At 41.3% G+C, this 27038-nt stretch overlaps 2 protein-coding genes across 3 annotated transcripts; both read left to right on the top strand.

Annotated features, from left to right (window-relative positions):
• The first annotated feature begins 1775 nt into the window (after positions 1-1775).
• glmp (glycosylated lysosomal membrane protein) lies at positions 1776-10172 on the top strand. 2 transcript variants are annotated; one of them, XM_026155716.1, is made up of 7 exons: positions 1776-2007; positions 6472-6636; positions 7728-7826; positions 7906-8070; positions 8144-8362; positions 9096-9364; positions 9444-10172. In XM_026155716.1, the coding sequence occupies exons 1-7, from the start codon at positions 1912-1914 to the stop codon at positions 9616-9618; spliced, it is 1188 nt and encodes a 395-aa protein (XP_026011501.1). In that variant the 5' UTR covers positions 1776-1911; the 3' UTR covers positions 9619-10172. The 2 variants fall into 2 exon arrangements, with proteins under 2 accessions (XP_026011501.1, XP_026011502.1); XM_026155717.1 differs by lacking the exon at positions 1776-2007 and adding an exon at positions 2145-2302.
• A 3946-nt stretch (positions 10173-14118) lies between these two features.
• Positions 14119-25030, top strand: LOC113015026 (mRNA cap guanine-N7 methyltransferase-like). Its single transcript, XM_026156923.1, is given in 12 exon segments — positions 14119-14179; positions 15911-16048; positions 17995-18124; positions 20170-20295; positions 22034-22084; positions 22087-22148; positions 22294-22475; positions 23019-23183; positions 23275-23392; positions 23924-24022; positions 24377-24410; positions 24582-25030. Coding segments are annotated over 11 exon segments (1143 nt in total). The 5' UTR covers positions 14119-14179; the 3' UTR covers positions 24620-25030.
• The last annotated feature ends 2008 nt before the right edge of the window (positions 25031-27038 follow it).

Here is a 27038-nt window from a genome sequence, read left to right as displayed (position 1 = left end):
TAGGAAGGAAAGCTTAATTACATGGAAGGCAATAAGGAATAGGAATGAATAAAGTTAATTCAGATATGGGCTGATAGTTGAAGTTGAAACAAACACACAAGACTTCTGCATCAAACTTTTTTACTCCCATCTCCATTAACTTTTTCAAAGACTGTTTTGTAATGCGTTCTGTCTTTCAGTTAAAAACTTATATTTCATTTATTTCTTTTAAAACAAGAGGACGTAAGGACTCCATTAAGTGGAAGGCTGTTTTTCTGTTTGTTAAGGACCAACAAAAAAAGCTTGTGTGTGACAAGGCAGATAAAGATGGACATTTGGTTCCCTGTGTTTTGAATATTTTTAACATCCATTCTAATTAACATTTATTTATGGGTACAACAATGAACAAAAACATATTTTTTTGCATCAGACATCAATTGTAATAAGGGAACTGTAGACAGAATTCACCACTGACTATGCGATGATACGAGGTGATTTTTAATTAGCTTGTGATGAGATTTTATTAACAACAAACATATCTAAAAGGTGCAGAATGGGGTTTAAATGGTTTGCCTGGCATAAATCTAAACCTAGTTGGATGAATCTACTCTCTGTTCTCAAATCTATAGTTCTTGGATAGGTGACTAAGGTGCTGCCACGTCCATTTCTAAATTGACTGAAGTTGTCGCTGCACTCTGAGTGAAATGCCTTCATCCAACATCAATCTCGTGGTCACATCAACTCCTTCAATGCATGGCATGCATTTCTCCAGCTGTGTTGTCTTTCAGAGCTGAAATCCAAGCTGAAGCTCCTCCTGTCAAAGGTGGGAGTTTGGCAATTAGTCCTTTCGTGTTGCAGTGGCTAAAAGGATTATACACAAGCTGGCCAGTGGGTGCAGTTCCCAATGGCATCTGTATTTTGGGAAGAAAGCTCCAAGCTTGTTGTTCAATCTGTGTCTGAGATCTTGTATAATATTTTCATGGTAAGGCAGCTCCCTCCTCTTCATCCTCTTCTGATGATAGAGATTCAGAGTAACAGTACTCTCTTTCAGAGTCCTCTCTCAATCAGCAGTTTTGTCCTCGTTTAGAAGTTTTCCTTTCTTCAAGGTTCCAGGAAATCTCCCTTTCACTTACATTCCCACAGACCTAAGGTGATTCTTCTTCTTGCTTCTTCTATCTTTTCTGGTTTGTTTTGAAATCTCATGTTGCTTTAGCCAGTTGTACATTTTTTTCTTTTTCTGGGATTCTTTGTTGCCTCAATGTAGTTGCTCAAAAGTTGTACCTTGATATGGTGGAGGTGAGTTTGCCGACAAAGATGGATATAAAAGTGGAGTCATAGGTGCAGCCTCTGCAGCTGCTGGTCTAGTCTCAGTTGCTTTGAGATTCTGGCTTTGTGTTGCAAAATTCTGCCTCTTCCCTTTAATGTTTCCATTGTCTGTACACAGTTTGATTCTTAAACAAAATAAAGAATAAAGAAAGCACTCTGCACCCAGATTGGACTTTCTTATGTATGATTGTGCTCTATGTTCAAATAAAGAAAGTTTGAAAAGAGGGGGGGTTAGCAAACATGTTCATTAAATTATGAAACAGCAAAATGGCGTAAGTTACAATGATCTGATGCAGAAGTATAATTCATATATAAAAAGTGAACCACGGTCGTAGTGCAGAAAACCCGGGGTTAACTCTGCAGTATAAGCCTTTGGTCAGTTTCACAGAGCTGAAACTCTGACTGAAACAAAAAAGCCGGAGTTTCGACTCAGGATCGACAAACTTAAAGCTGTGAGATAAACCTGCTGCCTGCGCAGTTCAGCCCATGACTGGGTTAGTCTGAGCTCAGCTCTGGTTGGCTGATCTCTTTCTGACACTACGAGCAGCCAGGTCAGCTGACTTCAGGGAACCAGCGGATCATGTGATCAAAGACAGAGCAGAGACGATGGCAGCGGGGAGCGCGTGGAGTGGCGGACTGTACGTGGTTCTCGTGCTGTGGATCGTCACTGTAACGTGCTCCGCGGAGCCCGGACGCAGACAGGTGAGTTCACAGGTGAAGCCGGAACCGGCTCCGAACCGGCTGAGAGCGTGAGGGCCAGAAGGGGAAGCCGGAAGTGACGGAGGCTTGTTTGGTAGCTGCTCAGCTCAGCTGAGGGCTATAGACCCGGGGTTAAGGTTGTATCGTGTGATCGATTAGCTGTTTCCCGATTGTTTTGAATAGAGTCGTAAAGAGGCGCAGCGGGTAGAACCGCATGTGGTCCTCCAATCAGAGAGCAGTTGGAATCCTTTCAGTAACTGAGACATCTATCAGTCTTGATGCATGCTCAATCATCAAGGTAAATAAATCTCAGAAAGTTTGATTTTGTTCATCTGGACGTTTTCAGTGGGAGAAACGTTTCGTCACTCATCCAAGTGACTTCTTCAGTCTCAGCTGTCTGCAGGTTTCCCCAACCTTAAACAGTACATTTGCATAATGACTGAAACTAGCACCAGTGGCAAGTCATGGGCTGTGAGGTCAGTTCCTTGGTTTTTAATCTCATGACCATTGATCAACAACAACTGCTCAAAGCCCACTGATCAAAAGCCATTGATAAATGGGATCAAGCTAGGAAGGCACCTAAAGAAAGCTCCAGCGGATCCAGTAGAGAAGGACAACCATTGCCTAAGTGAAATCCCATAGTGATCCTGTATGTGTCAGGAGTATTAAACAGTTGAGGCGCACTTGTTTCTTAAGGCTGTGTCTTTGTGTAGTTTATGTGAAAAGGGAAAGGCCATCTCTGAATCCAAGAGGGGGGCTAAGGGTACATCTTTTGCCATTTTACAATGCAGTGATTGCAGCCATTCCCCAACTCTTTGTGAGTGGTACTCATGGTCCCTTTGATAAGTGTCCACTGATCAGTGGTTGCTGATTAATGGTCATGAGAATTTACATATTAATGATCAGGGAACTGACCTCCCAGCCCATTGTTCTTTCAGTGGGCTAGTTTCAGTCATTATGCAAATGTACTGTTTGTAAGATTGGAGAAACCTGCAGACAGCTGAGACTGAAGAAGTCACTTGGATGAGTGACGAAACGTTTCTCCCACTGAAATGCCACGTCCAGATAAACAGAATCAACTTTTGGGGAGACACCTATCAGGTTTTTCTTTTCTTAATGAAACTTCCTTAACTGCTTGTCCTACAGTTAAAATAATTTTAAATGTACTCATAATCATCTCACGGACGTAACACGTACAGCTACTTTCACTGCCACTGATATTTATTCTTTTTTTCCTTTTTCTGAGTTAACTTCAGTAATTACTTTTTCCAAACCACCAACATGTCTTTTAGACCCCATTCCTACATGATTGCTTCTATCATTAATTAATGTTTCAATTTTAAATATAATCAGCAAACCACAGGCCTTCAAGCTGGCAGTAGGTACACCATTACTTAAAAAGCCATCTTTCGACCCGCTGTGTTAGCTAATTACAGGCCATTTTCCAACCTTCCTTTTATCTCCAAAATGTTTTAAACAGTAGTTGTAGTTTCAGTCAGATTTCAGGGCTTATCACAGTAAAGAAGTGGCAAAGGTTACAATCTTTGTGTCTTATTGCCTCTGACAGTGGACTCATTCTGTGCCTTTCCTGCTAGGCCTCAGTCCTTTATTCAATATTGTTGACAATAATATTTTATTACAGTGATTAGCGCATGCTGTAGGTGTTAATATACATTTTTAACATTATGCAGATGACACCCAACTTTATCTATCCATGAAGGCAGATAACCAATTAATTATACTGCAGGAATATCTAAAAGACATAGAGACCTGGATGATCTCTAATTTACGTTACTGTACAGTAACGCCACTGTTTTGCACATGTCTCACTCTGTATATTTTATTTTATATATTTTATTTATTGTTTACTCTATTTAATTTGTAAAATATGTACACACACACACACACACACACACACACACACACACACACGTAGAAAAATATTTAGTATACACATCCAGAAATGCATATACTATTATATATTGTACATATATTTATTAGTTTCAGATGTAGCCATTCTTGTATTTTGCTTGTTTACATTATTGTATTTTGCACAACTCTGTTGCTTGTGAAGCTCGCACACAAGAATTTCACTCACATGTGCTGTACCAATGTACCTGCACATGTGATGTGACAATAAAAGTGATTTGATTTGATTTGATTTTCTGCTTGTAAATTCAGATAAAACTGAGGTTATTGCACTTGGCCCTGAAAATCTGAAAACATGGTATCTAACCAGATGACTACTCTGGATGCCATTACCTTGGCCTCCAGTAACGCTGTGAGGAACCTTGGAGTCATTTTTGGCCAGGACATGTTCTTTAATGCACATATTAAACAAATATGTATAAATACTTTCTGATTTGTGCAATATCTCTAAAATCAGAAATACCATGTCTCAGAGATGCTGAAAAACTTGTTCATGCATTTATTACTTCTGGGCTAGACTACTGTAATTCGTTATTCTCAAGATGTCCTAAAAACTCCCAGAAAAACCTTCAGTTGATCCAAAATGCTGCAGTAAGAGTACTGACCGAGACTAGAAAGAGAGCATATTTCTTCTATATTGGCTTCCCTTCACTGGCTCCCTGTTAAATCCAGAATTGAATTGAAAATCCTGCTCCTCACATGCTACACGGTCTTGAATAATAAGGACTCTTCTTAATGACCTTATAGTACCATGTCATCCTACAGACTGTGGCTTACTTGTGCTTCCTAGATTATTTACAAGTAGAATGGGAGGCGGAGCTTTCAGCCATTAATGCGTGGATCTACCTACTATTAACATTGAATATAAATTCTAAAACTGAATATATTGCATAGTGTAACCCCCCTCCACCATTAAAAAATGGTTCAGTCCATAGCGCTGACTGGCTTTATTTCTTGTTTTCAGTAGCAACCGATGGCCATAATTGTGCTAGATCACATTTTGAATCAACACCATGGGCATTTTTAGATTTTAACAAAGGTGGTTTGACTGTTACACTCTGGAAATGGAACAAAGGTGAGTGGTATTAACCCTCTGGGGTCAACGGACATGCAAATCCAAATCACATGACCGATTTCAGATGACATGGCAGCAAAGAATGATGAGTATCCATTTCAACTTGTGTTGAAACTTCGGACTTCAAACTATATAGCAGTAATAAACCAGAGTTATGATAAAAGAATATATTCTGTGTATATATACACAATGCTCTTTACTGAATACTATCATCATGTTCAGTGTGCGAATAAAACGGTAAAAAATGTCTAAGCACAGTGCAAAAAAGAAAACCCTTTCCTATTGGTCAAAAAATGTACCACGTCGACCATAAAAAAAATTATATGGCACCACGTGGGGTTTAGTTGTTTAGGAAGAGGGGAGTGACGGAGGTGAGAGAGCGAGCGAAAGAGAAATAATAATAATAATAATAATAATAATAATAATGGATTGGATTGATATAGCGCTTTTCAAGGCACCCAAAGCGCGTTACAATTCCACTATTCAGTCACTCTCACATTCACACACTGGTGGAGGCAGCTACCGTTGTAGCCACAGCTGCCCTGGGGCGGACTGACAGAAGCCAGGCTGCCATATCGCGCCATCGGATACTGAATTTGAGATGTGAGAGATTTCTAAGATGTGGCATATTTGGAGTGTGTAGTTAATGTGTTGTGTTGACTAGTGTAGTTGGTTGTTTTGTTTTGTGTGTTAAAACAATGAAGGCACTAACAAACAAGTTTTTGGAGCGGCACAAATAAAACAGTGATGCGGACGCTGAGGATCCTGCACAGTATCTTAGCTGTTCCTAGGACTGCGCTCTTCTGGACAGATATCTCGGATGTCGTTCCTGGGATCTGCTGGATCCCCTAGTCTAGCTTGGGAGTCAATGCACCTAGTTCTCCGATTACCACCGGGATGACTGTTAACTTCACCGTCCACATCTTCTCGAGCTCTTCTCTGAGCCCTTGGTACTCCTGCAGCTTCTCATGTTCCTTCTCCCTTATGTTGCTTTCATTCGGTATCGCTACATCTATCACTATGGCCGTTTTCTTCAGTTTGTCTACCACCACTGTCTGGTTGGGGAGCCACCACCATTTTGTCTGTATCTGGAAGTGCCACAGGATCTTACCTCGGCCTTTCTCCAGCACCCCAGGGGGTGTCTCCCATTTTGAGCTCGGAACTTCCAGGCCATAATCGGCACAGATGTTTATCTCATCAAAATTACAATTTCTTTTTTACACTTAAATGAAATAATCAAAAACAAAATAAATTGGGCCTTCCATAGTTTTATCCCATAGTGATTTTTTTTTTATATCTTTTGCTGTTTGCATAATTTAATGAACATTTTTGCTAAAAAAAAAAATGCCCTTTTTTGTACTCAGTACTATTCAATAAAGGGAAAAAAATATTCAGCAAGATGAGACCAATGGCTGTAGAAAAGATGAAATGCTCTGAGTAGGTTTGCTTCTTCTGTCTTGCAGATTTCAATGCAGTTATACCCCAGCTCACATTCAACCCCTCAAGCTGGTGACCTGCTGCATGTGAGAGCCGTGGGAGACAATGACACGCTGCATTTCCTGTTCTGTAGCCAGGGGGCGCCAACGCTGCTGCTCATCCACACCAGCTCAACTTCTTCTGAAGTGCAGGTATGGACAGGAAGTCGGTAAACTCAGTGTGATGTCATGTTTCAGAAAGGGCGTAAACAATCAAGTGAAACCGAGTGCGAACGGCCAGCTTTGTGAGAATAAAAAATATACTTCTGATAAAATGAAAAAATGGATGAAAAGCCTCAGCCTACTGAGAGGGTGATTTTTATTTATTTATTTTATTTATTTATTTTAATCTTAAGAGCTGCATTGATTTTAATAAATCTGTCCCTGACAAACACTGTTCACTTAATAATAATGATTAAAAGATGATGGAAGATCTGCTCTACCTCCTGAGCTAGAGGATCTACTGATTGGAAGGTTGGTTGTTCGATCCCTGGCTGCTCCAGTCTAATTGCTAAATATCCTTGGGAAAGACCCCAAGTTGGTTCTGATGTGTTTATTGGAGTGTGAATAATAGATAGAAAGCACTTACGCATGTATGAATAGGTATTTACCAAATAATAATTAGGCCCAAATTCCAAATTATAGACGAACTGAGATCCACATCGTGGGTGGGGCTCATAGTCAGAGCATACAAACTGTACAGGTAATCAGTTCTGAACCTGGGAACATGAGCCTGTCCTGCATTATCCAGTGTGCTTCAGACTCAGTGTCCTTTTTGGTCCTGCTGCCCACACACTGAGCCACAGTTAACAAGCCGATAACATCAGTGTGCCTTTTATTCCTCTCACTTATCAGGCATTTGTACGTTTCATTAGCAGACCCTAGGATTTCCTTTTTACTGAGACTTTTTACTTTTTAATGTGAAAGTATATCAGGAGAACTCAGCTGAGAGGGCACAGAGACTTCTTGGGAACCCCAGGGTCTGTCCATAAGCCTGTCATTGGCGGGGCTGTGGGGCTATGGGCTCACAGCTGGAGGATAAATGTTGCCGAAAGAAGGGGCTAAACACTTGAGCCCAACCTTTTAAAATAAAATAAAAGTAATTAAATTAAAAATTAAAATAAATAAATAGTTTAAGTAATTTCTGTTGTTTGTAACATTCTTGACACCCTAATGTTGATATATGTGTGACAGTCACATGACTGTTCATAATATTCTGACCTTGGGTGTGCTTTGTGTCCCAGGTGAACTGGCCTGAGTTTGTGGCTCGCAACACCAGCGGCAGCCTGAAAGTGGAGCCAGAGAGCAGCTTGATGTACAGCAGTGCTGTCGTCTTCAGCCGGGTCAGAACAAGCTCAGTCCACCTTAAATCTTTAGGGTATGTCTGGATACATCTAACCTTAAACTTTTTTTTTCTCTCAGCTGTTGGAGTATGACGATGTGAACGACACGGCTGAGCCGACCTCTGACCTCTTCCCTCCATACGACCTGCAGAACTTCACCTGGAACCCCATCAACCTGTCCGAACCCATGGCGCTTCTCTGTGGCACCGATGCCTCCTTCACCAATGGCTCGCTCTGCCTTCAGGTCTGTTGCCGAGCACAGTGAAATCAGTATTCAAAAATGATCGATACGCTGACAGTCATTATTTTTATTTCAGCTGTCGGTTTTTGACTCTGAGGGGCGGGGAGAGGCATGGCCGCACCTCCTGCACTCTGTTAACTCTTCCCAGTTGGAGGTGTGGTTGGATGGCATACCGGCCCGAGCCACTCAGTCCAGGTTCCTGTTGGAGATGCATGCAGTAGGGGAAGCTTATCCTTTAAGCACAGTCGACGTTTACCAATCAATCGACGATGAGTATACGCCATCGATATTCAAGGTAGCTTTGTGCTGTGCGTTATGTTCTTCTTCTTGTTCTGACATAATTTTATTTTCTTCTTGGAGGAAATCATCCTCATCAAAAGACTTATCCCTAAACCAATGAATGATAAGGACCCTTTAAATATCATGTTAAATTCAATAAATGTACCACCCAAAATGAGAAATCTGGCCCATCATTAACTACATTTATTTTTTATTATGAATTAATGTGGTCTGAATTGAGTATGGTGTGCTGTTTGACGACAGACCCAGTCAGTGATTAGACATAAACTCAGCGGGACATCCAGTGTGACGACCTACTCGACCAATAACCTGCCACAACCCTGGATGTGTGCACACAACCCTGCGCACACATCCAGGGTTGTGTGCGCAGATGGACTCCTTTAGTCTCGGGGGCTGGTTTGGAGGTTTGCTCCACCTTGTTTTAAGCTTCCCTGCAGAAGAAAAGAGTGCTCTATCCTGCTGAAATGCTGCTGAAAATGGGTTTTCTCTTGTTGGCCAAACACAGATTGGATCTTTGAATATTTTCTCACATCAAATGAGGTTTTGATGTTGAGTCACAGAAATATATTTCGATAGATTTTTTTTACTGTAGACAGTGGCCCTGTTGGTGTGGGCGGGAGTATGACTTTGATTTTTCTTCCATATGTTTCTGGTCCTGCTCATTCTGTCTACAATGTAGTTTGAGTAAAGTTTGACTGAATGTCCTGTATTGACCTCTGACCCCTCAGGTTTCTCAATGGGTGTCATCAGTGAATGGCAGTCCTGATGTTCTGGGTTATGCACTGTGGAAGCCAGTGGCGTACCGTCAGGCACGGCCGGCTCTGGAAGATGCCACGCCATGCCGTCACTCGGTGCCGCGGGCTCAGAGTGGGTCGATGGTGACGGCTTCGTCCGGTCTGATCCGAGGCTTCTTCTCAGATCCAAAGAGCATGGCACTGAATGTGAGCTTTGGCCTGGCGGGGGAACCATTCTACAACGTCACACGCTTCCTCAGCTGGTAGGCTTGTTGTTATTTCTTTGTTGTTTTATCTCTTACTCTCAGCCGATCAGCTCTCATCTCCTCCTTACTCCTCCAGGACACTGCTGGTGGGTGTTGGGTCACCGCCTGTTGACTCCTTCTCTCCTCTGGTTGTTGCCATCATGGCAGTTGGTCTGGGAATTCCCATGATCATCCTGCTGGTTGGTGGAATCTGGCTCTGCATCCGTAAAAGCAAGGGAGCATCCTCAGCCTCCTACGAGCCAATCAACTAATCATTTCACTGCGTTGCCAGAGACCGTTTTAATGTTTTAGAAACAGATGACGTCACAGTGACATTCCAGCCAGTCAGCACACAGCAGAATCCGTGTACCTATTTGTGTTTTTAAAGACAGTCAATGTGTTTGATTGGTGATTGGATAAGATCTTACTCTGTCCTCATCGATTTCTTCCTGAATCAAACCTCCAGGCTCACCACTTGGCAGCCATCTTGAAAAACCTGTGGGCTCTTATGCTCATGGTTATTCTGAAGCTTTCTTTTACTTTTTCAGTAGGTCATATAAAATACAATGTTTATAAATAAAATATATCCTTTTTCTGAACCCTCAGTCATTGTTACTGAACCCTGACAGGTTCGTGTCCCTTTCTGATGATGTCATATTCTTACTCTAAAGGGTTCATTTAAAGCAGCTGCTCACAGATGAAGAGTCTGCCACCTTGGGGCCAGTCTTTGACTTTCAGATTAAAAGATGTACGATTAAAATTTTTACTTTGAAACTAAGAAGCAAAGTTAAGTTGATTGTTAATAAAATATATCAGAATTGCCTGATTCAGTTTCTTTCTTCATCAGATGTCAGCTGACATGTCACTGGTGTTTTTTAATAATTTAAAAAAAAAAACTTTCATATTACAGGATGTCTCACCTGGATTTGTTTGACACCTAGTTGTAATAAGAAGTAAGTTTTTTTTCAGATGGTTTCTCTAATCTAACATCATCAGTCAGGACAGGAGGTCACATGAAATTGGTTATCAGCTTAATAAATCAACCCAGGATTTATTAGTCTGGCTACAGCACATTCATATGAATGGGCTGGTGTTGGCAGCACGTTGTAGAGACATGCACAGGTGTGCTGAGAACAGAGCAGCTGATTTTACTCAGAAACATAATTACAACAGTCCCCTCAAGGTGCTTCATATTGTAAGGTAAAGACCCTTTGATAAAATAGAGAAAACCTAAACAATCAGATGATCCTTGAGCAAGCACTTGGTGTGGCGGTGGAAAGGAAAAACTCTTTTAACAGGAAGAAATTTTCAGCAGAAACCGGCTCAGGGAGGAGCGGCCATCTGCTGGATTCTTCCACAGAAGAAGCTGAACTATGGACACGCACACACATACACTTACACTGATAAGCACTCACTCATCCCCCCTCCCTTTCCAACGCCTTCGATGCTTGTTGCCCCCGGGGAACACGAGGCGGGTCTGGGCCCGCGCTGGAAACGGCGCCGTTGCAGGATGGCTGCTGTGTTGCCTGGGGTTACTCCTCATCCCCTACCCATCCCTGTGGCTTGTCATGTCTTCCACAATGTTGTGCTGTGGACATTCATGTGCTTTTTTGTGCAGAGGAGGGGGGGGGGGGTTCCCATTTCACTGCAGGGCAACCTGCTTGTGACAAATAAAGCTTTCATTCATTCATTCATTCATTCAAAGCTTTGTTTCCCATTCTACTTTTTAAATGTCCATTTGCGGTGGCTGTAGCTCAGGTGGTGGAAGGTTGGTGGTTTGGTTACAATCTGCATGCCAAATATCTTCAAATTCAAATTTTATTTGTCACACACACACAACCATACACAGTAAGACATGAGGTGAAATGCTTGTAGCTGTGCAATGCAATGCCCGACCATTAAATGACAGTGGTTTTACAGTATTTACAATACACAGGTTATACAAAATTTACAGATTTAACTTAGAAATTTACAGTAAAAAAATGTGCAAATAGCAGAAAGAGATTATAAATTATAGGAAGTGTGCATGAAGAAAAACCAGAGTGCGTGTGGTGATGTGTGTGAGAGTCCAGTCTTATAGTGATGTAATGTGTGTGGGGAGAGTCCAGTCCTACACCTGGTTCAGGGCCCGAATCGAATAGCCTGGGGGAAGAAGCTCCTCCTCATTCTCTCTGTTTTGGCCTTAAAGGAGCGGAAGTGCTTCCCAGACCTCAACAGTGAGAAGAGTCCATTGTTGGGATGGGAGATCTTGATGAGAGGATCTTGTTGCTCCCTGAAGCATCCATCTGAGGATGAATGAGTGAACATTTGAAAGCACTTAAAAACAGCATTAAAAAGTGCTTGGGTGAATGAGGCAAGTTGGGTAAAGCACTTGGTGTGCTCAGGTACAGTAGACAAGTCCCATATAAGAACCTGTACATTAACCATTATGATAAGGTGGAGCCTGATTATTTTAGACCTTTGTATGTAAGGAACAATTTTAAATTTGATTCTGGATTTAACATGGAGCCAACGAAGAGAAGCTGGTATGGGAGACATATGGCTCTCTTTCTCAGTGCAAATATTTTTTATTTAATGTGCACACTGAAGGACATAGCCTGGTCAAAAACAACTCCAAAATTCCTCACAGTGTTACTGGAGGCCAATTTAATGCCATCCAGTGTAGAACAAATGGTCAAATAATGCTTATGGAACAATAAAAATGGTTTACAGTGCAAAGAAACACAGAGCTGTGTCTAAGTGTCGTCAAATCAACACAAAGACTTCAGATGGTTTGGAAAAATTTCAGACTTTCCTACAGCTCACAAATAGCCTGGATCTTCCTGGAATGGATGTCGTTTTTAGGAGCAGTGATTTGAACACTATCAGGGCTGCATCATCTTGATGCATACTCAATCATCCAGGTAAGTAAATCTCTCAAATTGATTCAGTTCATCTGGACGTAGCGTTTTGTGGGAGAAACGTTTCGTCAATCATCCAAGTGACTTCTTCAGCCTCAGCTGACTGCAGGTTTCCCCAATCCTATAAACATAAGTGCCAGGATTTATACATCGGGGAAACCAAACAACCTCTGGCAAAGCGGATGGCACAACACAGAAGAGCTACCTCGTCAGGCCAGGACTCTGCAGTCTATTTACACCTACAGGCCAGTGGACACTCTTTCAAGGATGAGGATGTACACATCCTGGACAGGGAGGAACGCTGGTTTGAGCGCGGAGTCAAGGAGGCCATTTACGTGAAAAGGGAAAGACCATCTCTGAATTGAGGAGGGGGTCTAAGGGTACATCTTTCGCCATCTTACAATGCTGTGATTGCAGCCATTCCCCAACTCTCTGTGAATGGTACTCATGGCCATTGATCAGTCGTCTTTGATCAGTGGTTGTTGATCAATGGTCATGATAATTTGCATAATTATGATGAAGGTGACCTCCCAGCCCATTGTTCCTTCAGTGGGCTGGTTTCAGTCATTATGCAAATGTACTGTTTATAAGATTGGGGAAACCTGCAGTCAGCTGAGACTGAAGAAGTCACTTGGATGAGTGACGAAACGTTTCTCCCACAAACCGCTACGTCCAGATGAACAGAATCAACTTTTGGAGATATCAGGGCTGCAGCTTAAAGAGTAAAGCGTGTCACAAACTATATACATTTTTTTCTTATTAATTTAACGGAGCTTAACTACAGTCAGAGACTTCCGTGTCCAAATGATGGTGGCTTAACAGATGACTGGGTAAGTACAGATAAAGTGCTGGGGGAAACTGCTATGAAGGTGTTTGTAGTATCCTTTGGACAGAAGAAAGAGGGCAAGGAGAACTGGTGGAGGAATAAGGAAGTACAGGGAACTATTCAAAGGAAAAAAGTGGCATCATTAGGGAGATGAAAAAAGGAAATGGCAATGGCCTGTATTTGTATAGCGCTTTACTAGTCCTTAAGGACCCCAAAGTGCTTTACACATCCAGTCATCCATCCATTCACACACAGGTGATGGCAAGCTACATTGTAGCCACAGCCACCCTGGAGCGTACTGACAGAGGCGAGGCTGCCGGACACTGACGCCACCGGGCGGCAAATTGCTGAACATTTTCTTTGATTTTGAAAAAAACTTTCTGTTTGGCTTTACAGAAAACTGTACAGATCTACAAAAGTAGCCTGATAAGGCCTATATAATTGACCTGATTATTATTATGGCTAAGTTCTATATACATAAGTGTAGTGTGTGTGGCGCTTAAACAATCCAGCCCTTTAAACTGCTCTTTGCATAGATTTTAAGAAGTTACAAATTTTATTCATTTTTGTTTGACTTGTTTTTACTAAGCAGATTGCAACATTCTTGAGTATTACCAAAAATTGCAATTTACAAGAGTGTTGTACCAGCACATGCAAAGCAGACACTTTCCATGCGCGATGGTTTCTTTGTGCGCTCGTTGGATTTAAGTGCGAGGAAATTAATCGCACCGCGAAATGAAATTATTTTCGGATAAAAAATTTTTGCGCATTTATTAAGGCATAACTATAACTCCATACATTTTGTAGAGGTCATAGGAGAAGCTGTGACAGTTTGTCCTGAAACAACAACAGCGATCTCCACGCTTTGAGTTTAATCTCGAAATTTCGACTTTATTCTCAAAATGATCAATAATATTTTTGTCTTAATGTGACCCAAATACTCATTCACACATCAGGTATATGCATTCATGTAATGTTTAACAAACACTTTCAATTGAAAAAAACAAAACAAAAAACAAAACCCACCGACTCTCTGGTGTGACGCAAATATGACGTGCACAAACCCGGAAGCGGCTGAAAGCGCACGCGTCTTTCTCGCGGAGCACAGTGAGTTATTTTTCTCTAAAACTTTGGTCGTTAATTCAAGTTAGTCTCGGTGTTATCCATTAGATTAGTATCGACTGGAATATCACATTCAGCCACTGTGCTAGCTGTTTCCGGTTCATCTCTGAACACACACCGACATCTGTTAGCTCTTAGCAGCCGCGGCTAACGGTCAGTTTACAGTCAGTAGCAGCTTCTGGTCACTAATGGAAGGTGAGAGTGAGCAGCTTTGGGTCGTATCCGATTTTAACCTGGTCACATCCAGATTTAACCCGTTTTATCCACGGAGTAAAAAGAGTCAAATAGCGCCTTAAAGTTTCAGAAGGAAACGCATCCTCGACCCCTTTAGTCTCATTGCTTCAGTAAACACTCGAGTCCTGTTTGTGACTCTGCAATATTAAATCCTGTGACGGCACACTGCACAAATACTCGTCTTTTTTTGCACAGAGGCCGGGGGGTGGAAGGAAGGAAAACCGCAAAGGAGGTTCATAGATGTAGTGAAGGAGGACATGCAGAGGGAGATTAAGGCAGATGAGCCGCTGTAGAGTCCCCTGGGGAGCAGCGAAAACAAGAAGGCGGCAGGCTTACTGCATCCTACAGTTTTCCAAACCAAATTAGTACAAAGGTGGAAGTAAGCACACACCACCAAAGAACATCACCCATCAATTTAACTTAGGTCAGGCCCAGGGTAGCATCAATATGTGACCCAGTGGCCATACAACAGTCTGCCCTGAAACAGTCCTGCATCCATCACTGTAAACTGCATTACAACATGGTGACAACCCAGTTTAACCTGCACTTACAGTTCTATGTAACCTTTGAAATTCCATCCATCCATCCATTCGCTTCCCCTTTTCAGGGTCGCGGGGGGCGCTGGAGCCTATCCCAGCTGTCATAGGGCGAGAGGCGGGGTACACCCTGGACAGGTCGCCAGTCTGTCGCAGGGCCAACACACAGGGACAGACAACCATTCGCACTCACATTCATTCGCACATTCACACCTAGTGACAATTTGGATTTTCCAATTAACCTATCCCCACAAGCTGCATGTCTTTGGACGGTGGGAGGAAGCCGGAGTACCCGGAGGGAACCCACGCAAACACGGGGAGAACATGCAAACTCCACACAGAAAGACCCCGGCCTGGTGTTGGAATTGAACTCAGGACCTTCTTGCTGTGCGGCAACAGTGCTAACCACCGTGCCACCTTTGAAATTTTTGTTTTTAATTAGTTTGATTGACCCAACATGTAGGCTTTAAATTTCCAACTTCTGAAAGGTCACTGAGCAGTTTTATCATTAAAAAGGTTAAATCAAGTTCCAAATGATATCAGATTGTTAAGACAGATACCTCTATTTGGTGATCTGAAAATGCAATATTTTAGTCAATTGATGTTTTTTTTTTTAACAAAACTTAAAACTTTCTTTAACATATCTCTAATATTTATTATGTGTAGTTATTTATGAGAAATTTCATTATAGAAAACTCCGATACCACTCAGGACCATCAGACTGTAGCGCATAAGCAGTGATTAATACATTGTAGTTTTTGACATCATAATGTATTACTCTCCCTTTCGGATATAACGGGTTATTAAAAAAGGTAAATGGATCACGTTCGGCATTGTTCAGTCAAGCTGACATCACTAATTCTCAATAAACTCAACATAAAGCTTCATCAGCTCAAACTGATATTGTTTTTCTCTCTCCTCCTCTTCCTCCTCTTTTTTTTCTTAGATGGAGCTTCAGTCTCGTCAGACAGAAACGATGGAGGAGGCAACACAGACCAGAGGAGCTCAGCAAGAAGAGAACTCGGGGATGAAGAGGAAGCATGTTGAAGATGAAGAAGAGAAGATGTCACCTAGCAAGAAGCAGGTTGTCAAGTTCATTTTTTTTTATATTTCTTTAAAGCAGTTGTCTGAAGGCTCTTCATGTTGTGAGATGAAGTCTCGGTTTGATGTGAGAGGATCAGACAGCACTTTTAAAACTATTTGCTAAAAATATATATAGTTTAGAAGTTTAGGATAATTTGGAAAACATTTGTAAACTCAGCGAACAACCTAACATATTTAAAAACTCAAATGTCTTCAGTGTTTTACGGTCTGTACTTTACAATATAAAGCACCTTGAAGCAACTTTTGCTCTGATTTGGCGCATGAAAATAAAATTGGACTGAACTTGCTATGCTATTCTGTGAGACTGCCTGAGGGAAAACATGCATAATGTTAAGAGTATCAGTTAACCTTAGTGTGTGAAGAGGACTCTGTTAGATTGAATTGATTCAAACCACTACAGCGCAGTACCTTTAACACCTACAGCATGCTCTAATCGCTGTAATAAAATATTATTGTTAACAATATTCAGTGTTGGGGAGTAACGGAATACATGTACCGCCGTTACGTATTTAAAATACAAAATATGAGTAACTGTATTCCGTTACAGTTACCGTTTAAAAAGGTGGTATTCAGAATACAGTTACTTTGTTGAAATAAATGGATTACACTGCGGTACTTTCCTGTTTCATTTTGTCGCGGGTCAGGACTGTTTGGGTTTTGTTTGACAGCTACGTTCTGTTGTTCCAGGCGGCAGCGTTACGGTTGCCATGGTTACAGGGCGACGCTCTCTCTCTCTCTGCGACTGTGTGTTTCCTGGGTGAGAGAGCGCCTTTTCGTTGTTGTGCTAAGCTAACAGGCAGAATGCTACAAGCATAGCTCTAAAGAATGTAGCATCATGGGCAGTGTAGTCCGTGTTGCAGAGAGAATGGACTGCCATACACATTATGGGTCTGTGAGCGCGAGGAGGGAGAGAGAAAAAGGGGGAGTGGAAAGGTACGAGTTGTCATCGAGGAAAAACGGGAGCTGGAAGCATGTAAATATAATAATAACCACTTCAGCCAAGAAGAGAGCCTGACGAGCCCAGTTGTAAGTAAGCTATTAAGACTCGACTGTACACCGTGTTCGTGTTTTCCTCCGAAAACAATAAGTTCCGTTGGAGCAGTCTTTCAACGCCTCTCTCTGTCTCTCGCAAGAAAAGTTGACCCAGACAACAAAGTAAAGCTAGTTTTCGGCTACGAGCCGACAGGGACCCCGCCGTATTAGTCAGAGGTCCCTTTGCTACAGTTCGGAATCGCGGACCTTCAGTATTAGTAATAAATCACACAGCAATAGTACATTCACGTTGTTGTAAAAAGCACGATAATATATTAAGTAATCCAAAGTATTCAGAATACGTTACTGTCATTGAGTAACGTAACGGAATACGTTACAGAATACATTTTGGGGCATGTATTCTGTATTCTGTAACGGAATACATTTTAAAAGTAACCTTCCCAACACTGACAATATTGAATAAAGGACTGAGGCCTAGCAGGAAAGGCACAGAATGAGTCCACCCTCAGAGGCCATAAGACACAAAGTTTGTAACTTTCACTAAAGCTGTTTCTGTACTGTGATGATCTCTGAAACCTGACTGAAACTTTTAGTTAAACCATCCCTCTGCAGATGATCAGTTAGCTGTTTTACATCTACTCTTTCAAGAATGTTTGAGATAAAAGGTCAAGTGGCGGCTTTAAGTAACAGTTTAACTACTGCCAGCTTGAAGAGATGGGTTGATCATATTTAAGATTTATAATTTTTGGACTTCTTTGAGCAGTCTTGTAGGAACGAGGTTTGATTGACACGTTGTTGATTTGGAGGAAGTTATTATTCAAGTTAATTCGGAAAGATCAGGCAGACAAAAACAATCTAAATATTTATCAGCAGGTATTAAAGCTGCTGTGAGGCTGTCTTCCTTATTAGTGATCCCTGTAATTGATCTCTCAGGTGCTTGATCACGGTGTGAAGGTGGCAAGTCACTACAACCAGCTGCAGGAAGTTGGCCGGGCAGCTCGTAGCAGAAGCCGAATCTTCTTCATGAGGAACTTCAACAACTGGCTGAAGAGTGTTCTAATTGGTAACTGGCTTCTGATCAACACACCACACTTCCTCAGTTTTAACATATCCATAGTGATCTGTAAGCAATTAACACCCATCCGGCAATCGCATGCATAATAACATGAGAGCGTAGTTTTGTTTTTGTTTATTTTTTGCTATAAGTTGTCTCTAGGGCCAAACATCAGATCCAACATTTAGAAAGCTGATTATCAGAACAAAATGACAATGCAGTGATATTTATCCAGCGAGTATAATACCAGTCACTAATACAGATTATTGGTCTTTTATGTTTTATTTGGCAGCCTGTTGTCGTCATGCTGATTAATGACCTTCATCCTTTAAAAAAAGTGTTTTATAAATGATCAGAAACTTTTAAAAAACAGATTTAATAGATTTAACTAAAATAAATGGTTAAACCTTGCAAAGGGGCTGGTGTAAACTTTTTACAGGAAGCCAGTTTATTGTTTTTATTTTCACATGGACCAGAGAACTCGTCCATTTTCTACAGTTTTATCGAACAGAGAAAGGGACTGATTATTTTATTTAAAAAGGTTTGCCTTTATGTTTCACCTGTGCCTTGTATGAACATAGAGGTGACTGTAGTTTAGGAGGTCATCTACTAATCATAAGGCTGTTGATTCCAAAACTGGCTGCTCCAGTTTGTGTGCCAAGATGTCCTTGGGCAAGATGCTGAACCATGACTTTCATGGGAGTGTGACGCTGTGTATGAATGTTAGATTAAATGCACTTACAAGCACTTTTTTCTATGTCTATGCTTGGTGTGAATGGATGAGACATGTTATATGAAACACTTTGAGTGCTCGAGTAGAAAAAGACTATAAAAGGACGCTTTTCTATTTGCCATCCTGTAACACAAAGGACCGACGCAGACAGCATTGTAAGTTGAGTGATTGTTGTATCTTTAGTAGTCTTTTTTTGCTTTTGGTATGACTCTTCTATTACTCCCATTTTCAGTATTTCAGCCAATTCCTTCTGAGCAATTTGTCTTGTGTGTTCAAGTATCTGGTAGTGAATGCACCATCACACTAGAGTGTGCTACAAAACGGTGCTCTGTGAGACTGGTACAACCAGACAAAACGATGTTGCACTGCAGCACCATCCACTCTCTGGGCCTGTGCAAGATGGTCATCACAACGGAAGGAGGTGGAAATGATAGAATTTGATACCGCTGGTCCCAACTCATCTCTTTCCTTCACCAGGCTCACCAGAGAAGCAATTTCAGCCTATCTTTGAGCAGGTTGAGGTGATAAATCTTAGATTTAGGCACTGCTGACGTGCCTGGAGCAAATTCTCATGATAACCTTCTCCTTATCCTCGTGAATTAACTTACGAATCATGGATTCTGTCTTACTTAGCAGTTCCACCAGCCTGTCAGTCTGAAGGTCATAGATGCTGGCCAAACAAAACTTAATACCCAGTAATTAGTACAGTTCTTTTAGTGTGTGAGTCATGAACAAGGTGGTTAGTCAGGAAATTGCATTGTATAATCCTCCAGAATAATACAAAGGTTGACACTCAGAGCAGGGCATGCACTATTTGGACACCCCCCACCCCCCCCACACACTATTTGAACCTGCTGCTCCACCCCTCCATTGCAGCTGAGCCACAAACCACCCTCTCAGTAAAGGTGTAGCCTAGTTGTTGTTTTTTTTAAGGTAAATAATAAAAGTCATCCTTTGTGATGATAATAAATAATTATTACCTTCACCTCCTCTGAGTCTCTCCTCCATGGTGTGCTGGAGCTGGTCATTCTGGTTCTGCTCATGAACCAGATCTCTGAGTGATCCTCTTGAACTGAACTAGGACTACCATCACCAGCTACAGTCCAACACTGGGGGAAGAATAATTTTTATTCCGAGTCTACTGGACTGTATTTTAACCATTTTTATAAACTTTTTACTTTTTATTCTTTCGCCATTTAATAATTATTTATATTTTTTTCTGATTTTACCTATTTTCTTTCTGCAGCACCTTGTGTGGAAGCAACTTTAAAAATAAAATATTTACATCCTCTTACAGTTTAGTGTCTTTTTCTATTGACAGGTGAGATCTTGGAGCAGGTAAGAGGGGCGGGATCTCAGCAGGTGTCTGTGTTGGACCTTGGTTGTGGAAAAGGAGGAGACCTACTGAAGTGGAGAAGAGGAGGAATCGATCACCTGGTCTGTGCAGGTATTGATTCATTGATTTTTATGGTTTATGAAACTTGACATCACATTTCTACAGACTCTTTTCATGCCTATACAGCTTTAAGGACTGTAAAGGACCAGCAGTGAAATCTTCCTCTACAGACGCACCTCATCCTGCTGTTTAACCTGAAACAGTCAATGTTAACTTTGTGTAAAATCAAACCTGCCTGCCAACCATCCATCCATCCATCCATCCATCCATCCATCCATCCATCCATCCATCCATCCATCCATCCATCCATCTGTCCATCCATCCATCCATCCTCCCTCTTCTGTTTGACTGGGTCGTTCTTCACATGAGCACAGACGACAGTCAGGACCCTTTCCCCAATCTGAAGGCGTAGGGAAACAACACTCTCGCTCACAAAAACCCCCGGGGGACAGGAGCAAACTGAGGGCATACAAAAATACCCACCGCCTGTCTGCCTCTTTCTCAGTAAGAGAAAGAGGCAGGTGCCGTCCCTCACTGACTGGGACAGAGTCCAGATTCTCTCCAGGACACTGGTTCCAGTTCCCAAACTGTGCAATGACGTGACCCCAACTATATCTAGTCAGTGTCCCTAAACCTCACACTCTAGCTCAGGCTCCTTCCAAAGCAGAGAGGACAGGTTCCACATCTCTGTAGCCAGCTTTGATAGCTGGGTATCGGGCTATCAGGGCCCTCGCCCTTGACTGCCACCTGACACACAATATACCTGACCCCGACGGTATCTGCTACAGGTAGTGGGCCCAAGGCGTGGCCACCAGCTGCTCTTTGTCAAGCTCCCTACCAAGCCTGGCTTCAGGGTGAGGAGAAATAACCCTGGAGTAACCCAATCTTGCACAGGTTACTCAGGTGTCTTGCTCTTTTTTTTCTCATGGGGGTCCAATGAATTGCTTTCATCCAGGACCAATTTGCCTTGGGAGAGACCTACCAGGGGACAAAGAAAAGGATAGCTGCTGGGACTACTGGGGCACACAAACCTCTCCATAGCAGTAAAGTGGTGGCATTGAATTGAAATGAATTATGTCAAACATCACAGAGATCAAATGAGAGCACCTGCCACAAAATCTCACCTATGTATGAGCTAATACTTGTGCTTCACTTTTGACTTAAGTAACTGGCACTCGGTCCTCTATAACTGGTCATCACGTCAATTCAGTTCAGTGTTATTTACATTGGATTAAAAAAAATGCGTTTTATATTTACTTAGAATTTTTTCTAAGTAAATATATTTCTACAGATGCCATTGACATGAAATGTCACATGAAATGGAGCAATCCACTCAATGATTCCAAGAAAGCTGTGTACCAGGTTTTAGATGTGTCCTTGATAAACACAGCTAGGCCTGATAATGAACTAATCATTTGATTCAGATGTGTTGACCCAGGTTGATATCTTAAACCTGAAGGACACCAGCCCCTGAGGCCTGGAGATGGACACCCCTGCTGTATACTCTAAGCTTATGTACTGTTATTCAGTTCATAAGCACAAACGACAGTCAGAACCTTCTCATCCACCACCGAAAACATACTGGAAACAAACTGAGGGGATACAAAAATACCCACCCCTGCACCCAGCTGCAACCGTACCTCCTGGGGGCGGTGGATCGACTGGAGGGTGGCCCATATCATCTCTTGCCTCTATAACTGCCCCTCAGCTCAAAAGGCATTACAATTGAGATTAATTGTTGCATGTTGCTGGAGATTTTTGATGATTAAACATAGATGTTTATTTTCAGATATTGCAGGGGTTTCTGTGGAACAATGTCAGATTCGTTATGACGAGATGAAAAAAAGAGTCACCGTAACGAGAAAATCTTCACTGCTGAATTCATCACAGCAGACTGTTCAAAGGTAGACCTGCAGCACACAAAAAATAAGTCGAGTATTCTGTGATAAAAGTGAATATATAAAATCAGAATTAAGAAGAAAATAAAAGTGAGGTTTTTCTCAGTCTGGATTGTTTGATTTGTTACTGACCTTTTATCTCTACCTACAGGAGTTGTTGTCAGAGAAACTGGATGATGCTGAGCTTATGTTCGACATCTGCAGCTGTCAGTTTGTGTATCATTACTCATTTGAGAGTGAGCAGAAGGCTAATATGATGCTGAGAAATGCCTGTGAGCGTCTTAAACCTGGAGGGTACTTCATCGGTACAACGCCAGATGCCTTTGAACTTGTGTAAGATAAACAATTAAGTGTAATGAAAGGCGCTTTTTTATGGTAAATTGTTTATAGTCACATCTGTCCACATGTCAGGTGGACAACCTTCTTCACCTAAGCCACATGATCCTATTAGGTGAAGCAGGTTGTCCACCTGGTGTTGGAGCTATGAAAACTCCAAGTATTAAGATAAGCTTAATACTTGGAGTTTTTATAGCCTTTTTCCATTAGTACCGTCTCTGTGTAGCTTGGCTCAACCGGACTTTGTCACTTTTCATTATAAACGAGTACCATGTAATGTGCGTGGGGTCATTACAGCAAGGATCTGAGGCTGGATCGCCTCAGATCGCCCTGAACCTCAGCCAAATAGGTACTAAAAAAGTACCCGGTGCCAGGTACGACCACCTAATGAAAAACCTTAAAACTGAGTCAAGCTGCGCTAAGCCGACCCTATTAGAGACATTTTGAAATGTTCAGATGTAAAGACTGAATCACTGAGTCAGTATCTGCTTCATCTTCACTCTTTTCCTTGCCCCCCCCCCCCCCCCCCCCCCCCAACAGTAAACGTTTGGAGGCATCTGATTCGCTGTCATTTGGTAATGAGGTTTTCAAAGTGACCTTTCAGTCCAAAGGTTCCTACCCTCTGTTCGGATGTCAGTATCACTTTAACCTCGAGGAAGTCGTCAACGTTCCAGAGTTCCTCGTCTACTTTCCTCTCTTTGAACAGTAAGAGTACTCACAGTAACATCTGCTTGTGTACTCTGAATTTCCTATAAAAATATTTCATGATACTCTGTTTCCACTTCTTATGTCCCAGCATGGCGAAGCAGTACAATATGCAGCTGGTGCTGAAACAAAGATTTGCGGATTTCTTTGAGGAGAAGGTGAAGAAGGAGAATCATCGCAGCCTCATGATGAAGATGATGGCTCTGGAGGTAGAATATTAATTAAAACTGACATACTGACTATGATTTCTCAGTTCATTTTTCTTATTTTTACAATAATGATGTGACCAGAAGACAAACTAGATATGGACTTAACACAACATTTAAGCATGTTATTTTTGGACACAGATCCAAATGGTGACAAATTAAAGGAAAGGACCCACTTATCCTTTCAGTGAGGCATCTCACCATCTCAAGCCTTAAGAATAGCTTCACTCCTCTGCACACAGTGGATGAACTGTTTTTTTTTCTTTTTTGTTTGCTGTGTTAAAAAAAAAGTTCACTGCTTTACTGTTTTGCTAGATGTGTGGCGATATTTTGCTCCAATAAATCCACACAAACATTAGTGTGGTCCTGTGTCTTGTGGATAAATAGAACAATTCATCTCATAGTAGTGTTTGATCAGAGGATAAAGAAAACACATCAGAACCAGCAGAATCTGTCACTGTAGCTCAGAGGTCCAGGTTTTGCTTTTAACCTGTCACTACTTACTATCTTTTTAAGAGTTTGTTTTGCTTTCAGCCATTTCCCAGTGAGGATGGTCTTCAAGCCTCAGACAGTGCAGAGGAATACTGTCATGCTAAAGAGCACTGTGACCGAGCCGACGTCAGAACTCCCCTGGTAAGTGTGCTCAGATGGTAAATGTTAAATGGACCGGTTTTTATAGCGCTTTTCTCTACTTTCTCTACTCTACTTGAGCACTCAAGTGCTTTATGCCACATGTCTCATTCACACATTCACACACATGCATTCAAGCACTTTTTAACATTAACACATGGATGCATCAGGAGCAGCTTCGGTTTCAGTATCTCGCCCAAGTGTATATATAGCATGCGATTGAAGAACCAACCTCTCCATTAGTAGATGAGCGACCACGTCTACCCCCACAGCTCAGTTTAAAAAAAACCAAACCTAAAACAGTTTCAGGTGTTCGGCCCAGTTTTACAACATTTGTCTGTATTTCCATGTGTGCAGGGAACGCTGAGCAGATCTGAGTGGGAAGCTACCAGTAAGTCTGATCATCTCCATCAGCTGTTTACATGACACATTTAAACTGATGCTTGTAAAAACATTTCAGTATTGTTGTCTTTGATCTACTTTTAAAATATGTATTCATATGTGGGCCCATTGATCTACAAACTGTTGATCACTAAAACCCTCATCTGTCTTTGCTCTGCAGGTATCTACCTGGTGTTTGTGTTCCAGAAGATGTCCTGATGCTGCGCTCATCTGCTGCTGTTTGTCTCACTGTTCTTCAGCTCATATTTGTGTTTCTGTTGCTTTAAGTCATTTTTGATAAGAAATGATTGTTTTGTTTGTAAATTAAACAAAACTTCTGTCAAACTTTTTTGTGTATTGTTCTTCTGAATTATGGAAAAAAGCGTGTATTTTTCTGGATTACAGGATAGTTACAATAAACAGAATTTACAGCCATTTAATGCAAACAGATTATTATACTGTAGCTCTACTTATGTTGATGGGTAAATTGGTTATTTTTGATTTGTTAATCTTTTAGTTTGGCTTAAAATTTAATTTTTTTTTCATTGTCTAATGTAACTCTGAAATTTGTTCTGTTGCATTTCCAAAGTGCAAAATGTAACTGGCAGATTAAACCCCGTTTCCCTCCCCTTTGTGATTCCTCTGGTATTCATTGAACCTCTGTTAAGTTTATGACAGGCACAGATTTGAGTATTGTGGATGAAACAAACTGTTAAGGATCAGTTTATTCTCACCTAAAAACCTGGACCTGAACCTATAACATATGAACGAAAGTACTGGGCCATTTACAGCTACACTTATTCATAAAGCACTTTATAACAGCCACAGCGACACAGTACTGCACACTGAAGCTGAATAATAAAAATGCATAACATACAAATGATAGCCAGTTAAAAAGGTAAGATAACTAAGAGAAAAACGGAGTCTTGCTGGGGTAGAAAGCCGAAGAATAAAAGTGGGTTGTAAGACATGTTATAAAATTTGGCAGTGAAGGGGTTTCTCTAATGTACAAGGGCAAGTTATTCCATAATTTAGGAGCAACAACAGAGAACTCCCTGCTCTCTCTGAGCTTCTTCTTGGATCTCAATACTTCCAGAAGCAGCTGGTCAGCTGACCTCTGCTCTCTTTTGCAAGTTCCTTCTAAGAGTTGTGCAGCAGCATTCTGAATCAGTTGCAGATGTGAGAGTAATGACGGATTGACTCCCACATAAAATGAATTATAATAATCCAAATGCAATGAAATAACTTCAGTAATAATAGGTTTAAAATATACTTCGGGGGTGCAAAGTTTTTGTGCTGTTGTTAATAAAAGAGATTTGGAATGTTTGTGACTTTACACACTTGAGCCTCAGCATGCAGTGACCCACTTACGTGGTCTGAGACATCATGGCTTAGCTGCGGTGTCCTAAATGGTTCCACTTTGCAATAACAGCACTTACAGGTGTTCCCAGAACATTTAGGACGGACGAAACTGAACCGACTTGTTGCAACAGCAGCATCTTGTTATAGTGCTACACTTAAATTCAGTTAGCTCTTTGGAACAAGCTATTCTTTCACAAATGTCTGTAAAGGCAGACTGGAGGTGTTGGATTTTATGCACCTGTGATCATGGGACCGAGGCTGTGTTAACGTTTGAACACTTCTCTGCATATATGTGTATCCTGTATACGGTTATCCAGCAGTTATTTATGATAAGATAAGATAAGATAAGATAAGATAACCTTTATTAGTCCCACACGTGGGAAATTTGTTTTGTCACAGCAGGAAGTGGACAGTGCAAGTTATGACGCAAAAATTAGAATACAATAGGAATAAATACAGTACACAGCTGTACAGAATAGAATAAAATAATATACTATATACAGTAGAATAAAATAGAATAAAAATATACAATAAGATAAAAATAGAATACGAATGCTATATACAACTGAGTAAAAATACAACGATGCCAGAAAAGATTATTGCACTTAGTGTTATTGCACATGTGTGGATGTGTGTGTTTGTTCAGTTAAAGTCTTATACTTACATGGATTCTTAATCAAAGCTTAACCAGCTGTACAATGATGTCACGAGGTGTTTACGCAAAAGAAAATGAAACTATATATACTTTTTAAAAATTTGAAATGTACAGTGAAGCATAGAAAGTGCTTAATCATGGACATCGGGTCAGTTGGAGGCGCAGTCGAAAGATTGCAGCGGTCCCAGATCAGATGTACACACTGGAACTCTTTCCCATGTTGCTTGTCTGTGTTTATTGTGTTATGGTGTGTTGATATCTGTGCATTCCTGTATTATCCTTTTGTGTTACACATTTCGATGTTTTTTTCCTCGCTACCTAGCCTGACCTGTCTCCCCAATGTGATGTTTGTGTATTGTATGTACGGTCGGCAAGGTCTCGGTTGTGGGCAAAAGACCTGCAACTGACAAATAAAGGCCATCTCATCTCATCTCATCTCATCTCATCTCATATGCTGAAAGGGACTGATTCTCCTCATTTTCACCGACATATTCTCTTGAGCAGCTTTTGATTATTCACAGATCAAAATAGTCCTAGTTTATCTCACATTGGGCATAGCTGTGTCCACTCAGTTAAAAGCAATTTTAGCACCTCTGCTTTTAAGACAGTTGGTTGCTCCTT

Source organism: Astatotilapia calliptera, chromosome 22 (genome assembly GCF_900246225.1).
Source record: "Astatotilapia calliptera chromosome 22, fAstCal1.2, whole genome shotgun sequence".
Lineage (NCBI taxonomy): Eukaryota > Metazoa > Chordata > Actinopteri > Cichliformes > Cichlidae > Astatotilapia > Astatotilapia calliptera.
This window is presented reverse-complemented; position numbering and strand designations above follow the sequence as displayed.

Excerpts from the sequence above, each read along its gene's own strand:
- glmp (XM_026155716.1), top strand. The coding sequence starts at position 1,912 with ATGGCAGCGGGGAGCGCGTGGAGTGGCGGACTGTACGTGGTTCTCGTG. Across the intron at positions 2,008-6,471 it reads CGGAGCCCGGACGCAGACAG|ATTTCAATGCAGTTATACCC; the intron begins GTGAGTTCACAG and ends TCTGTCTTGCAG. Across the intron at positions 7,827-7,905 it reads GTGCTGTCGTCTTCAGCCGG|CTGTTGGAGTATGACGATGT; the intron begins GTCAGAACAAGC and ends TTTTTCTCTCAG.